The sequence below is a fragment of the Doryrhamphus excisus genome, linkage group LG19 (assembly GCF_037039965.1).
Source record: "Doryrhamphus excisus strain RoL-2023G ecotype Guam linkage group LG19, RoL_Dexc_Guam_v1.1, whole genome shotgun sequence".
NCBI lineage: Eukaryota > Metazoa > Chordata > Actinopteri > Syngnathiformes > Syngnathidae > Doryrhamphus > Doryrhamphus excisus.
This window is the reverse complement of record NC_136375.1, coordinates 16,640,572-16,657,247: the sequence shown is the minus strand read 5'-3', so window position 1 is coordinate 16,657,247 and position 16,676 is coordinate 16,640,572. Positions and strand designations below refer to the sequence as shown.

Sequence of the window (16,676 nt, the reverse complement as noted above, 5' to 3'; positions counted from 1 at the left end):
TGGCTGAGGGTGGAATCGAACTCGGGTCTCCTAGCTGTGTGGCCTGTGCGCTAACTAAAAAAAAAAATATTTGTGTCAAAGGGAAAGCAATGCTTGAAATAAAATTTTTGTTTTCTCCCTTTTTTAGTCGGGAACTGATATTTTCGTCAAACCTAACTATATTACTAATTACTAAAAAAGGGTATAATTTATTATTTTTTTCCGTGTTTACATAGTCATATAAACACTATTATGTGTGCCTTGAAGGAAAAGCCAAAACCCACTCAAGTGAAGTGGCTGGACACTTGGGAAACCGAAATTGTTTACTGTAACCTTCCACTGTGGAACATCCACTCCCACAGTCAGATGCACGCCTCTGCACGGTGCAGAATAAGAGTCCGTATTCAACTAAAAAACAGCCTGATTTATTCATGAATTTATATTTGGAAAACGGTGATAGAGTGAGGCCCCAAAATTCCAAAGCACAAAGTGACGAGGGATTGCTGCATATTTCAATTACAGTGGAATGTTTTTCGTGGATGATTAAGAATAAAAACATCTTCTGTCAAACATCATTAAATATGATGAATGGTGGCGTTAAAATTATGGACAAATGTTTTATTTTAAGTACTGAAAACTGATTTGTGTTTAAGTTGAGTATTTTTTTTTTATATTTAAGCCAAAACCCGACGTGCCTGAAAGGAGTTTTATTCCACTTCCTGTCATTCCGGTTCAACATCCTGAGGGGTGGAGCCCATTGACTGGAATTGAAATATCAAATTCTGAATTTTGCACCAGCCTGCATAGAATAATCTGTTAAGTTTTTATTTTAGCATCAAGCTCCCGCAAAGCTGAATATTTGATGACATGGAAGACGGCTGAGTTCGGTAAGAGCAAAGCAAAGTTTGGGTTGTCTCTTGGGTTCCTCAGTGCTTCTCAACTGGTGGGTCGGGACCCAAAAGCGGGTTTTTGGAACTTGGGGAAAGAAATGTAACAATGATGTGGACGCACCTCACTATTGGCTCGGCCGTATCCCTGGGCGACAGTCGGGCTTGGGTGTCAGAGGAAGGACGCCAGGTCCGTCATGCGTCCGACACACAGCTGCAGATATCTGCTGGAGATGAGCGTGCCCTAAAAAGACATCGAAGGGGTGATACTGCGTCTCCCAGCCAAACCAGTTGACAACCACTGCTCTACCTTATTGGCTTGCTTATTAGCCTGCTTTTGCCCTATTATATAAAATTTGTCAGACATTTTTTTTGTAAAAAAAAAAAAATTTATGAAAAGAAAAAATATAAAATTATTTAGGGGGGCTCAAGAACATTTTAAAATAGACTAAAATTGTTGTTTGTCTATAGTTTACCACTGCTCGACCTGACACATTTCCATGATATTATATTGTCTTATTTATTTCTATTTGCAGACACTGACCCAGGAGTCGGGTCTTAGGGTGTCCACGCATTTGGCCTGAGCCCACACCCGTCTAAAGCTAGTGTGAGCCCACTCAACCTCGCCACTTCCTGTCTTTTGGCACATGTTAGTCTTCTGTGTGTTCCATTGGGTTTGCGGTGTTTCCTCCGTCACTCCACTTTAAATAGAAAGCATCTGCTGAGACAAATAAGTATTTTCCACTTTCATTTCAGACTCAGCTTTTTGACATTTCCACTTTTTGGGGCTGAGTTCCTGAAAATGGAGCGTGGCTGGGATTCCCACACAGGAAATGATGTATTTTTGTCAAACCTCTTAAATTCAATTCAACATTTCAATCACATCTTGATTGCTTTTATTTTGACGATAAGCCGAAGAAACTGTCCAGGTGAACTGTACAACCCAATTCTTGGTTGTGATGTTGTTGCAAGGAAGGAAGGAAGGAAGGAAAGAAGGAAGGAAGGGCAAATAATGCCGAGTTGTGTTGTGCTAATAAACTAGCTAAAGCCAGCGTCAGCAGCTAGATTTTCTATGAGAATATTTGCTTTGGTTAAAGTCCGTTTTGGTTAGAGTCAGACCTTCAGGAACAGATTGATGACGTTAACCAAGGCACCACTGTATTATTATGATTTTTATCATTATATTTGGGGTGGGCGCTGCACGGCGGTCGTGTGATTAGTGCGCAGACCTCACAGCTAGGAGGCGCGGGTTCAATTCCATGCTAGGTTAATTGGCTATTCCAAATTGTCCGTAGGTATGGATGTGAGTGTGAATGGTTGTTTGTCTATATGTGCCGTGGGATTGGCTGGCCACCAGTCCAGGGTGTATCTCGCCTGAAGACAGCTGGGATAGGCTCCAGCACGGACGGTAGAAAATGAATGAATGAATATTTGGGATGTAAGAGAGTATTTCTGTCAGGAGCAGCAGCTAGATATGTCACGGATTGATTGGCTTTCCATGGTTTTCTATGAGAACATTTGCTTTGGTTAGAGTCCATTTTGGTTAGAGTCAGACTTTCTGGAACCGATTGATGATGTTAACCAAGGCACCACTGTATTATTATGATTTTTATCATTATATTTCGGATGAAAGAGAGTATTTCTGTCATCCTGGTGGAACAGACTCCGTGGGTCCGTCCCGCTAGCTAAGTCATGTTGATGTTTGCACGCTGACTCTGTTTCCAGTACACAGAGAATCTATGAATAGATGTTTGGTGTGAAAGAGAAAGAGAGAGAGAGAGACAGCATGAGGATGGCCCTCTTCGTGTCACGCTGGTGCGATGACGCCAGCTCAGAGGACGGCGGGAGAGGTCTGCAGTTGGCGTGCACGTCCCTGGAAGGTAAGCAGCAAGTCATTGGTAAGAGTACTTACTCGTGTGTTCATAGTTATCTGCTGCTATGTTCGTTGTTTTGGAGTCTTGTCATGGATGTTTATTACAGAGCGTGGCGGATATCAAACGTAGCTGACGAGGAGCTATTCTTACCCTATTCTTCATTCAGGGGTGTCAAAACTTTTCGGTGAAAAAGCGTATTACTAGTATCAACTTCATTCTTTGCTAGTGATGTGAGAGACTACTCATTTTGTTTACATCCGATACTGAGTAAAATTGGTCCAATCGGCAATACCGATCCGATACCTTGTTCAAATTTACCAAATTTATGAGGTACATTTTGTGTATTGGATGTGTATTTGGTATCATAGCATAAATAATCCAAATTATGAATTCAAATATCAATCAATTAATCAATCAAACTTTATTTGTAGAGTACTTTTTAAACATAAAATGTAGCACAAAGTGCTTTGCATGAAAATAAAATTTAATTTAATTACAAATGAAATTTAAAAATATTTAACCAGATTACCAGTTACCAGTTAGCCTCAAGTGTATTTCTTCAAGTAATGGTTAGAAGCTCAAAATGTACCACTTCCACACTGAATGGGAGGAGAACTTTTTTTAAATTTAATTTAATTTAATTAAAAAATATTTAACCAGATTAATCACAGCTTTAAACTAATTAATCAACTTGAACTTAATTTTAATTTTAATTTTAATTTTAATTTTAATTTTAATTTTAATTTTAATTTTAATTTTAATTTTAATTTTAATTTTAATTTGCTCTATCTTTGGCCCCATGGTGGGTTATTTTGCAGTCACACGTCACACTTGATAAGAGTGAGAGTGACTCCTATAATTCTTGTTTATACCACATTACAACTCTAATGCTGCAGGGACTCGAGACTTGCTAGCTAACCAATTAGCCCCAAGTGTATCTTCTAGTGTTCTAATGTTTAGAAGCCCAAAATGTACCACTTCCACACTGAAAGGGAGGAGAACTTTTTTTTCGCTCTATCATGTAGGACATGGCTGAGTCATGAATTAATTTTTGAAAAAAAATGAGACACTGCGAGGGAACAATTGTTGAACATTGATTATTGATATTGTGAGGGACAACTACACACACAGACACACACAAACACACACATTGAAGCATTACACTGAAGGCCTTTGAAAGTGCGAGACAATAAAAGTTGTGCTGCCATTCTTTGTGTCCAGTCAGGCATCAGGATGTGGAGTTAGTGTTTTGTTTAGGCAGACATTTTTGGAAGACAAAACAATGCTAAGCACGTCATCAGAGCGCGGGGCTGACCCTCTCGCACAACAATGGAGGGACACACACACACACACACACACACACACACACACAATCAACACTGAGCTGGCGAGTATGCAGCACAACAAAGTGTGATGCTCCAGGAGGAGAGCCAGTCACTCAGCCTTTGTGCCAATTAGGAACTCTCACGGTGCATTCACTGCCTGACATTAGCATGGATTTGGCAGGACTAGAAGACTGTTGTACAAAGAAACGGTCATGCGTGCACACAAACACACACACACACGCATATTGTGAGACATTTCCTGCTTTGCTTTTCCCCTTGAGCTTGTGTAGTAGCGTCCATATTTAGCTGCGGGCATGAAAGGCAGGAAGACTAAGTTGGGAAAACAATAGCAGGAAGTCCAGCCGTCATGTGGACAAACACGACTGAAGTCAAGAGTGGGACAATTCTTTCTCCTTTATTTTGGACAATAAGTAATGATGATGGTTTCATTTCATTTGAACATGGATCAGATTCCATTTGAGTGCATCCCATAATCAGTTCCCAGTTCCACATGTCCAAAAGGAGTAGGAAGAAGCAAAGCTTATTAAATCCTATCTGGTACTTTTACAATCACTAACTCTTACATTTGTTCACTTCCTGCTTTCCTAATATCATTTTTATTTTTATTTTTATTTTTATTTTTCCTATAAAAAAGTCTTTACAATAATGTCTTTTTTTGTTGTTTTTTGTTGTGCATCTGCTATAAAGTTCTCTAGAGCTCCTCTGGTAAAACCACCAAAGTCTTTTCTTTTATTTATACATGGCTATAAAAATAAAGGTTTATTTTTAGACAGCTCTTTACAGTGTTGCTGTGTGTGTGTGTGTGTGTGTGTGTGTGTGTGTGTGTGTGTGTGTGTGTGTGTGTGTGGTCACGCGGCCGGAATCCTGCAGTGTTTACAAACAAGAGGAGGTGGTATTGTGTTGTCTAACCAAGTCTGTGCTCTACTGCAGCTCGGGGCGTCTAAAAGCAGATATCTCCGTGAAGGAAGCACTCCTGGTCCGGATGCTTTACTGGCCTGCTGCTTTTCACTGGGTAAGCCCGTTCTATATCTTACATATATTACGTATATTACATATATACATATTTGATATACAGTATAGTAGATAGCAAAGTTGATCTAACTTTATTTGATAGAGATTTTGTATCCAGCATACAGCAGCTGTTTATGTGAAGTCGTCATAAAGGTTATTAATAATACAAAGTGCGACCGTCTCTTTCGGCACAGTCTAAAAATAGAATAAAAAAAAAACTTAAAAGAATAAACAAAAACGGAATAGAAGAATAAAGTGTAATAAAGTGTAAATATTAAGAGAAAAAAATTGTACTCTTAACGAGGAAATGTTATAATTTTGCGAGAATAATATTGCAATATAATGAGGAAAAATAACGTCACTATAGTATCATGAAGTTGAACTTTTTTTTTTTATTGAAATATATATATATTTTTAACAGCACAACAGTGGAAATGGGGAAAAATTATTTAAAAACAATAAACTCAAAACAAAGACAAATACAAAAAAATATTATGAGAATAAACCCGCAATATTAAAATGTTGGCATTTTGGTAGCATAGAGTTGATATATTAGCAAAAAAAACCTTTATTTTTATATAATATAAAATAAATAATATAAAATTATAATATAGTGGGAATAAATATTATGGGAATAAAAATAAATAAATCAATAAATAAAGTCATATTTGAACGTTGAAACCAACAGAAATGGGGGGGAAATCTTTTTTTACAAATTAATTTTTCCAAAAAAAAATCCAAAATATCAAGACAAAAATTAGAAAAGAAAGTTGGAATATTATGAGAATAAACTAGTAATATTATGAGGGAAAAATAGTGCAATTTTAGTAACATAGAGTTGAAATATTAGTAATATAAGTCCTAATATTATGAGAAACAAACTTAGCAAAATATTTTTTTAATAAAAATTAGGGTGGGTAAGAACAAATATATACGTAACTATAGTCCAAATGTTATGCGAATAAAGTCATAATATTCCAAACAAAGATTATTTAAGATGAATGTAGATGACAGCCTGCACATTTCCTGCTGCTGTCAGAGATGCTTTGGTGAGGACGAGTGACCCGCTCCGGCCCGTCACCATGGCAACATCAACTCTGGGAAAGGAAGCTTCTCTTGAGGCCATCTTGAACGAGTCCATCCATGCATTTGGTGAGTGATGCACATGATGATACTCTACGATATGACATAATATACTCACACACGTTGTGTTCAATGGCGTCCAATCTCCATTTGTGTTCTGCTGCTTCTGTTCAAAGACGACAACGGAGAGCTGGAGGCCAACCTCCCTCGCATGCTTCTGCTCATGCATCGCTGGTATGTCACGTCGGCAGAACTGGCTGGAAAACTCCTCATCATATATCCTTCATCATTCCGTATCTTACCTTAACCTTCTAAATGCCTTTGTTAACATTACCAGAGCTCTCTAGACAGGAAATAACAGCCCTATAGTCACCTTTGCACTCCTTTCACCTAATATCGGAATCATACTACCATCATATTAGACACATTTGTTTACACATGGCAAATGGTCTGTTTAATTTAGCCCACTCCCAAGTGCTCCTGAGCACGTCTGGACAGCTGCCGAAACCCACGGGGCTCACACAGGATTAGAAACTCTTACTTATAGCTTGTTCTTCTGTTACTTACTCGCTCTTATGATTCTCCAATACATCTGAGTAACGTTGGAAAGGGGGGCTGCACGGTGGGTAGTGGTTACAACGCAGGCCTAACAGCTCGGAGACCCGAGTTCAATTCCACACTCTGAGTTTGCATGTTCTCCCTGTGCATGCGTGGGTTTTCTCCGGGTACTTTCTCCGGGTACTCCGAGTACCGGGTGCTACATTCCAAAAACATGCTAGGTTTATTGGCGACTCCAAGTGCAGCCAGCATCAGGAGCCAGATATGTCATGGATTAATTGGCTTTCCATGATTTTCTATGAGAATATTTGCTTTGGTTAGAGTCCGTTTTGGTTTGGACCTTCAGGAACAGATCGATGACGTTAACCAAGGCACCACTGTATTATTATGATTTTTATTATTATATTTGGGATGGGGGCTGCACGGCGGTCGTGTGGTTCAGCGCGCAGACCTCACAGCTAGGAGGCCTGGGTTAAATTCCATGCTAGGTTAATTGCTAGGTTAACATGCTAGGTTAATTGGCGACTCCAAATTGTCCATAGGTATGAATGTGAGTGTGAATGGTTGTTTGTCTATATGTGCCCTGGGATTGGCTGGCCACCAGTCCAGGGTGTACCCCGCCTCTCGCCCCAAGACAGTTGGGATAGGCTCCAGCATCCCAGAAAATGAATGAATGAGCGTTAGAAAGGTGTCGGACTGCAGCAATAGTTTCCATCTTTGTATTGTACGCTGGCTGGGAATCAGGAACTCCAACCACTTCAGCCTGATGCTTGCCTCTTTAGTCAAGTTAGCACCCGAGAGCCATTGTTGCAGCGCTAACACGGTCAAATCTTTGACAAAAGAGCCTAGCAGAGCCGGGGAGGGGGCCGGTCTGCAACATGTACCCCTTGCATGCCCATATAAGGAAGTGTTGAGGCACCAACACGGCACCAGAATAAAACTGGTATTATGTTGTATGTTTATCCGGTTTGAAAATAATCCTTAACTGACTTCCACGTACCGGGACTGCAAAGGTGACGGCTGCCAGAGAACCAGACTAAAGATCTGTTATTTAATGAGGTGAGTCGGTGACAAATACCATGATACCATGCACCAAATCACGGAGGCTGTGTGTCCAAATTGTGGCTGCTTCTTTGTGGGTCCAGATATTGGATAGTGACGTTCCCTGCAGAGTTCAACCTGGATTTGGGTCTGATCAGGACCACAGAGGAGTTCCGAGAAGTGGCTGCAAAGCTTGGCTGTGAGGAGCATTTCAGACTTATTGATATCTCCACCATGTAAGTCATGGTCATTCCTATGTAGATCTAAGGTAGACTCACATTGGGATGCGATGCGTTCAAGTGCAGTCAAACTTTGGTTTCTCGGCTGCCCAATTTTCGTATGACTCGGTTGTTGTTGTAGAGTCATACGGCTAATTTGCGGCTGCGAATGCTAATATACGTAACGTTTCGAAGTGATCGGACAAATATTAAGTAAGTTTGATCATGTGTAGAATTACTACAGCTTATTTTTTGGACTGTTGGAAAGAATCAGAAATGTTAGATTTTTAGTTCTGTTTTTTTTCTGTTTATTATTTATGTATTGGTTTAATTTATTGTCTAGGTTCTGAGGAGGGGGGGGGCTTAGCCCCCTGGAGATGCACAGGATATGAATGAAAACATAAACATAAATAAAAACACAATAGCAAATACACATAATAAAATGTAATTTTATGAAAATAAAGTCAAAATATTAAGAGAAAAAATCATATTCTAATGAGAAATAAATTTGAATATTATGAGAATAAACTATAATATTATGAGGAAAAGTAATTTCAGAAGTAGAGATTTGAAATATCAACAGAAAAAAACGCTAATGTCTAGAAGTCATACATAATATTATGAGAAACAAAAAAATTGTAGGAATATTTTTTTATTGAAATATATATATACATATATATATATATAGTATATATCTTTTTTTTCGCACAACACTGGAAATGGGGGGAAAATTATAAAAAAAAAACTCAAGACAAATACAAAAAAGTAGAATATTATGAGAATAAACTTGCAATATTAAAATGTTGGCATTTTGGTAGCGTAGAGTTGATATATTAACAAAAAAAATTATTTTTAAAAAGTCATACTATAACTAGTAGGCTAGTATTAGCCTGCTTTTGCCCTATTATATACAATTTGTAAAATTTGTAAAAAAAAAAAAAAAAAAAAAAATTATTTTGGGGGGTTTAGGAACCCCCCTAAAATAGGCCTAATGACGCCACTGCCAGTTACAATGTTTAATACGCTTGAAAAACTGTGTTATTATGCCATATATTATGATTCCGTTCATCACATGGATTTGACGCGCTCTGATTGGCTCTTGCAGTCCTTCGTACGACTGGATGCGTAAGTTGACTCAGCGTAAAAAGCAGGTGAAGAAGGGGAAAGCTTCTCTGTTGTTCGACCACCTCAAGCCTATGGAGCTGGCGGAACATCTGACTTTCTTGGAGTTCAAATCCTTCAGGAGGATATCGGTATGTGTATCTTTCTCCCGTGACGTATTACGTAATATACATTTATTACGAGAATAAACCTGCGAACCTTTGTATTTTAACGTGCGATGAGATTCCTAATTGTCAAAAAAGGTAATCCTTCACAATTTTCCAAAGATATATTCAATTATGATGCTGTTATGTGGTTGAATCTATTTGTTTAAGTGAAGCATTTTTAAGCACAAGAATCTCTAAATAAAAGTAAAATAAAAGTAAAATATATCATGTCTAGAGGGCTCTAATCATGTTAAAAGGCGTATGGTTCAAGACTCTTCATCCTTGCATTTAGCAAACATTTGTTCACTTCCTGCTTTCCTAATATAGTTTAAGTATTTTTATTTTTATTTTTATAAAACTATAGAGGCACTTTAAGATGAAGCATCCCTACTTTGATGCAGTCCATCCTCACCTCCCCCCGATCATTGATGGATGGGACCGTTCTGGATATGAAATGGTCTTCCATAAGAAGAATGGTGTTCTTATGGTCTTCTAAGACCACCTGAACAACAACCATGAAATCCCTCAACCTTGCTTCCATCCTGCCTCCAGTTCCCCGACTACAAGAGCTACGTGATCCACGGCTGCCTGCTGGACAACCCAACACTGGAACGCTCCATCGCTCTGTTCAATGGAGTTTCCCAGTGGGTCCAACTCATGGTCCTGAGCAAACCGACACCTTCGTCCAGGGCGGAAGTCATCACCAAATACATCCATGTGGCCCAGGTGAGCACCATGGACAGGGGCTTTTCTCCACTGCAGTGGTTGACCTTTTACTTTCTTTTTTAATGGGAAGGATAAATCAACCTTAAAGAGACAAAAAACAACAAATATTTTATAATATTGATTTTTTTTAGCATACATATGTGGACCTACAGCATTAGTCATTTCCAAAATATGTAATATTTATTCATAGGGTTTATTAATACCAATGATAATTAAAATAAAAAGATATTATTGGTTAGCGCGCAGGCCACACACAGCTTGGAGACCCAAGTTCTGGCTAATTTAATTTAATTTAATTTAATTTAATTTAATTTAATTTAATTTAATTTAATTTTTTCTGTTTAGTTTTTTTTTAGTTTAGTTTTTTTTAGTTTAGTTTTGTTTTGTTTTGTTTGTGTCCTGGCTGATGTATCTATCACAGCATATCATAACAATCTCCAGATGCCGTATAAACAGCAGGCCAGTACAGTTGAATGTCAAACAGCAGAGAGTATGTCGGCATATGGATACTGTGCAACCAAACGATGCCACATATGGCGATATTAATATTTGATCCAAATGGGCGTATCCCAATCAGAAACTTCGGCAGCTGCAGAACTTCAACACGTTGATGGCGGTGGTGGGGGGGCTGAGCCACAGCTCCATTTCCCGACTGAAGGAGACTCAGTCCCATCTGTCTGCAGAGGTCGTGAAGGTGACTCCTTTTGGGCGTGTACCCACAATGTGGGAACGTATTTGAACCCCCAAGACGGGCCCGAGACTGTTTTGTGTTGACCTTATGACCTCTGACCCAGATGTGGAGCGAGATGACAGAACTGGTGTCTTCCAACAATAACTATTCCTGCTACCGCAAGGCCTTCAGTGAGTGCCGAGGCTTTAAAATCCCCATCCTGGGCGTGCACCTCAAGGACCTCATCGCCGTGCATGTGGTCTTCCCTGATTGGGTGGAAGGGCGCAGTAAGGTCAACCTGGTCAAGATGCAGCAGCTCTACATGATGTTCAGTGAGCTGGTGTCAATGCAGAGCGCCGTGGCCCAAGTGGAGCCCAACATGGACCTCATTTACCTGTTAACGGTGAGGTTTAAGTTTGAAATCCATAATTGGTAATGGTTTCATTTCATTAGAACATGCATCCGATTCCAATTATTAGATTCCTTATTAAATCCTACCCCTCCATCTGGTACTTTTACAATCAGTAACTCTTACATTTGTTCACTTCCTGCTTTCCTAATATAGTTTAAGTTTTTATTTTAAAAAAATAATAATTTAATAAAAAATATTATAAAAAATTATTATAAAAATTATAAAATATATATATTTAAAAAATTAAAAGATTTTTATTTTTATTAAATCTTTACATCTGCGTTTCTTTTTTTTCAGCTTTCTTTGGACCTTTACTACACAGAAGACGAGATTTATGAGTTGTCATTGCTGAGAGAACCACGGAACCCAAAATCACTGGTAGGTTTCAATGTACTGTCATTCCAACGATTTGATTTGGTTAAAGTCCGTTTTGGTTAGAGTCGGACCGAATGGATGCTAACCAAGGTTCCGCTGTACTCTGATGTGTCCCCTTGCAGCCAACCTCTCCAACAACTCCCAACAAGACCCTGGTGCCCCTGGACTGGGCCTCAGGTGTCACCACCAAGCCAAACCCGTCCGTGGTCAATAAGCATATCAGGAAAGTAGTGGATGTAAGTACTTCATGGAAGTGTAGTACTGCGTATGTGTGGTTAGTACATTGCTGCATTTTTTTTCTCTGCTTTTGCAAAGTCTGTGTTCAGGAATTATGACCCCGACCACGATGGCTACATTTCTCAAGAAGACTTTGAGAACATCGCTGCTAACTTTCCTTTCCTGGACTCCTTCTGCGTTTTTGACCAAGATCAGTGAGTGTGACATGCATGGTCGGATTTTGCAGTCAGTGCTTGAACCCCCCCCCAACCCCCTCCTCATTGGTTACTTTGACCTTGAACTTGATTGCAGGCAGACAGGAAGTGACGTGTTGGAGGTTCAGAATTGAGTTTTAGCTTGACGACGGTCATGGCCTCAACAGTACCCCCCCCCAACAGATGCCAAAAAAGTTGAAAAAAACATTAAAAGATAAATTGACACCAGTCCAGGGTGTACCCCGCCTCTTGCCCCAAGACAGTTGGGATAGGCTCCAGCACCCTATCCCAGGATAGGGTGGAATTTAGACATTTTTAGCCATACAATTTGTTTCAATATTGATATTTTTTTGACTAATAATTTTAGTTAATTTAGACATTTTTAGCCATACAATTTGTTTCAATATTGATATTTTTTGACTCATAATTTTAGTTAATTTAGACATTTTTAGCCATACAATTTGTTTCAATATTGATATTTTTTGACTAATAATTTTAGTTAATTTAGCCATTTTTAGTCATACAATTTGTTTCAATATTGATATTTTTTGACTAATAATTTTAGTTCATTTAGCCATTTTTAGCCACACAATTTGTTTCAATATTGATATTTTTTTACTAATAATTTTAGTTAATTTAGCCATTTTTAGCCACACAATTTGTTTCAATATTGATATTTTTTTACTAATAATTTTAGTTAATTTAGCCATTTTTAGCCACACAATTTGTTTCAATATTGATATTTTTTGACTAATAATTTTAGTTAATTTAGCCATTTTTAGCCACACAATTTGTTTCAATATTGATATTTTTTTACTAATAATTTTAGTTAATTTAGCCATTTTTAGCCATACAATTTGTTTCAATATTGATATTTTTTGACTAATAATTTTAGTTAATTTAGCCATTTTTAGCCACACAATTTATTTCAATATTGATATTTTTTGACTAATAATTGTAGTTAATTTAGCCATTTTTAGCCATACAATTTGTTTCAATATTGATATTTTTTGACTAATAATTTTAGTTAATTTAGCCATTTTTAGCCATACAATTTGTCTCAATATTGATATTTTTTGACTAATAATAGGTCATATTACACCACAAACAGCATGAGTTTGGACCTGTTGAATTTTTTGATTGTTCTTTTTCACCTGTCGGTCACAGAGACGGGCTGATCAGTAAAGATGAGATGATGGCCTACTTCCTTCGTGCAAACCCGCTGCTTCAGAGTCAAATGGGTCCAGGATTCATGCACAACTTCCAGGAAATGACGTACCTGAAGCCAACTTTCTGTGAACATTGCGCCGGATTTGTACGTTCACTTATTGGACTTGAACACTTACACACGCACCATATTGTTATTCATATGTTATATATTGTAGTTATCATCTATACTTTTGAAAGCATATGGTAAACTTCCCAATCATGACATTTGTAGTTCATGGCGCCACCCATGACGAGCTAGCTCTCGCTGTTCCGTCAGTGTGGTGCTGCTGCTGGATGTTTACAGAATCCGAGTGATACTGTATGTTTGTTTGCTTTGGTGTAAAGTGACAAAAATGGACGCCCATGACAACGAGACCATGACAGCCCTTCCACGGGTGGCGCCATGAACTACAAATGGAATTTTCTTTCAAACTTTCAAACAATATATAACATATTTAATTAAAGTTTGTTTACTTTTTTCATGACGTGAATGAATGAATGAAAGATGTTTTTTTTTTCATCTTCTGCAGCTCTGGGGCATTCTCAAACAAGGATACAAGTGCAAAGGTACTTTATCGTATAGCCAGTCTATGCGGAAAACCTCACAAATCACTTACATAAACGCATACAAAGAAATCATAAAAAATGACTTCAAAGTGTAAAAAATTCAAATTAAATAAAAAATGCCTCAACAAAAATGTAAATAAAAAATGTCCTGAAAATATAAGCACAAAACCCTCACAAATCACTTACATAAAAGCATACAAATAAATAATAGAAATGACTTAAAAGTGTAAAAAATGTAAAATAAATTTAAAAATGCCACAACAAAAATTACAATTTTCCTGAAAAATATAAAAAATTAAATAAATAATATATTTAAAAAATTAATTAAATAATTAAAAAGACTTAAAAGTGTAAAAAAGTAAACATAAATTAAAAGACTTTAAAAAACACGATAATATAAATACAAATAAAAACGCCTGAAATAAGTCTAAAAAATATATCAAAAGAAAAAAAGAAAATGAGTGAGAAAGAAAAAGTTAAACTAAATAAAAAACGACATACAAATGTCGTGAAATGACTAAAAATGACATCAAACCACCTTAAATAAGTGTAAAAATTATATAAATCAAATATAAAAATACGTGTTAATATTTAAAAAAATATATCACAGTTACTTAAATGTGTAAAAAAAATAAAATAAAATAAAAGGCAATAATAAATAATACAAATAGAAACTTAATGAATGGAAAATGTGCTTCCCACGTTGAGACCGTTAAAATAAATAAATTTAGCACCATCATCTCAGACCAGAGCTGTCCTTTCCGGTCGTTAAACATGAACTGATGAAGCCTGATGATGATGATGACGATGATGATGATGATGATGATGACATTACGTCTTCTAAGACAACCTGAACAGGCCAGTTGCCTCACAGCATCAGAACACGCACTTCCTGTTCAGTGCAAAATAAGCCATGTTTGGAATATCAATGATAATTTCATCTGGACAGACTGCGGTGTCAACTGCCATAAACAATGCCGGGAGCTCCTGGTTCTGGCTTGCAGGAAGCTGCTGCGTTCGGGTTCCCTGGGATGTGTGACCCCCGACAGAGGACCCCACAGCCGGCTGCCCAGCAGCCCTTCAATGCCCACCGGTACCGGTCAGTCATTCCAGTTCCAGTTCTTCAATCTGCCGTCTTATTGGTTCCTCGGTAATCCTTTTGACTTCCTGTAGACCAGGACGAGGTGTTTGAGTTCTCGGCGGTGACCTCAGCAAGTCCGACTCGGGAGACTAAAAGCATCACTCTGATGACCGGCTCGGCCCAAAGGATCTCCGTCCGCCTGCAGAGGGCCACCATCAGCCAAGCCACTCAGACGGAACCTTTGTGGTCCCAACACAGCTGGGGGACCTCGGAGACCGGCTCTCATACCTTTCCCAAAATGAAACACCGCACTCACAGGGAGAACTACCAAAACAAAGCTTCTGTTCTTGGAGAACTCACAGATCACATCACAGATCGCCGGATCACACGAAGAGGGAAGGTAATGTTTCAACTTCAAGGGATCGTCGTTAAATAACCATCTACTGGAACTTTCGTTAATCGAGTCGTTAATCTCTTCCAGAAGGTTGGACTCTAACCAAAACGTTCTCTAACCAAATACACTATCCTGTAAGAAATAAATAAATCATGTACAGTAAATCCAATTCATTCGTTCCACACAAAACTAAACAAAACATTTGACGTCATAGACGTCACTTTCCTGTTTGCCATGAATTATTATTTTTATTCAAAAACAGTTCGGTTTCGGTTTGGCATTTACATTTTTGAACATTTTTATTTTTAGTCTTTTTTTTTAGTTAAGAAAATATGTTATGTTATGATTTTTTTTTCCTGGTATTTCGTTACTCATTTTTTTTTAATCATTAAAATAAAACTTTTTTCTCTTAATATTTTGACTTTATTCTCCCAAAATGACAGCTTTTTTCCATTTCTGAAAAAATGCCCCCAAATCTTTTTAAATCAAATGATTAAATAAATAATATCTAAATAATTTATTAAATAATTAAAAAGGCTTAAAAGTGTAAAAAAAAGTAAACATAAATTAGAAAATACTTAAAAAGTATAAAAAAATAAATAAAAATAAGTCTAAAAAAAACATCAAAATTAAAAAAACCAAAAAAAAGCTCAACTAAATAAAAATGACATAAAACCACCTTAAATAAGTGTAAAAAATAATAAAAATACATACATTTAAATGACCTAAATAAGTGTTAACATTTAAAAATATATATAACAATTACTTAAATGTGCAAAAAATATATATAAAAATAAAAGCCAATAATAAATAATTCAAATAGAAACTTAATCAATGGAAAATGTGCTTCGAGAATAAATTTTGCTCTATGTTTTATTGTTTAATGTTGTTTTATTATTGTTTCATGTTTTATTGCATGGTTTATTGCACGGTTATTGCACAGGACTTTTACAGCAGTTTTTATCATAGAGTCTGAACGACGTGCGATATCGCTCTCATACGGAAGTGGCTGCTCTCCCTTTTCCCTTCCAGGACAGCTGACTTGGGAAGCCAGGTGAATTCCACTCGCAGGCGTCCGGAAAGCCTCTAATGGCTGCTAGCAAGAAGCTCTTGTGTCCGGGAAGGTGCTGGGCTGTTTGAGTGGGAGCGTCTCGGTGCTCGGACAGCAACAGACGGGAAGGTCTGGAAAGAGCTCCAAGCAAGCAAAAAGCGCAGCACGGCGGATAAATGAGCGCCCCCCCCCCCCCCCCAAGCTGAGAAGATGATGGAACTTTATTAGGAGTTATTAAAATAACAAGAAAAAAAGTAAAATAATTTTCATAGCATAACATATTTTCTTAACTAATAAAAGACTAAAACTAAAAAAATAAAAAAATGTAAATTACTTCATAAAAAAATCTGCAAAAATTGAAAAATCAGCAGCAGCAATTTTAGAATGAAGTAAAAATATTAAGAGAAAAAATCTAAAACATAATCTAATGAGAAGAAGTTGTAATATTATGGGCATAATGTAATATTATGAGGAAAAATGTTTTTTTTATAAAGT

At 37.3% G+C, this 16,676-nt stretch overlaps 1 protein-coding gene across 2 annotated transcripts; it reads left to right on the top strand.

The window, feature by feature from the left end:
- The first annotated feature begins 15 nt into the window (after nt 1-15).
- Nucleotides 16-16,505, top strand: rasgrp3 (RAS guanyl releasing protein 3 (calcium and DAG-regulated)). 2 transcript variants are annotated; one of them, XM_078799048.1, is made up of 20 exons: nt 16-866; nt 1,403-1,473; nt 2,592-2,746; nt 5,017-5,098; nt 6,137-6,249; nt 6,357-6,456; nt 7,735-7,797; nt 7,884-8,015; nt 9,103-9,250; nt 9,818-9,991; nt 10,569-10,685; nt 10,786-11,064; nt 11,371-11,451; nt 11,571-11,684; nt 11,764-11,879; nt 13,047-13,194; nt 13,619-13,655; nt 14,605-14,748; nt 14,829-15,136; nt 16,163-16,505. In XM_078799048.1, the coding sequence occupies exons 5-20, from the start codon at nt 6,180-6,182 to the stop codon at nt 16,169-16,171; spliced, it is 2,040 nt and encodes a 679-aa protein (XP_078655174.1). In that variant the 5' UTR covers nt 16-866; nt 1,403-1,473; nt 2,592-2,746; nt 5,017-5,098; nt 6,137-6,179; the 3' UTR covers nt 16,172-16,505. The 2 variants fall into 2 exon arrangements, with proteins under 2 accessions (XP_078655174.1, XP_078655175.1); XM_078799049.1 differs by lacking the exons at nt 16-866; nt 1,403-1,473 and having other exon boundaries at nt 2,156-2,746.
- Nucleotides 16,506-16,676: the final 171 nt, after the last annotated feature.

Excerpts from the sequence above, each read along its gene's own strand:
- rasgrp3 (XM_078799048.1), top strand. The coding sequence starts at position 6,180 with ATGGCAACATCAACTCTGGGAAAGGAAGCTTCTCTTGAGGCCATCTTG. Across the intron at positions 7,798-7,883 it reads AAGATCTGTTATTTAATGAG|ATATTGGATAGTGACGTTCC; the intron begins GTGAGTCGGTGA and ends TTGTGGGTCCAG. Across the intron at positions 11,065-11,370 it reads ACCTCATTTACCTGTTAACG|CTTTCTTTGGACCTTTACTA; the intron begins GTGAGGTTTAAG and ends CTTTTTTTTCAG.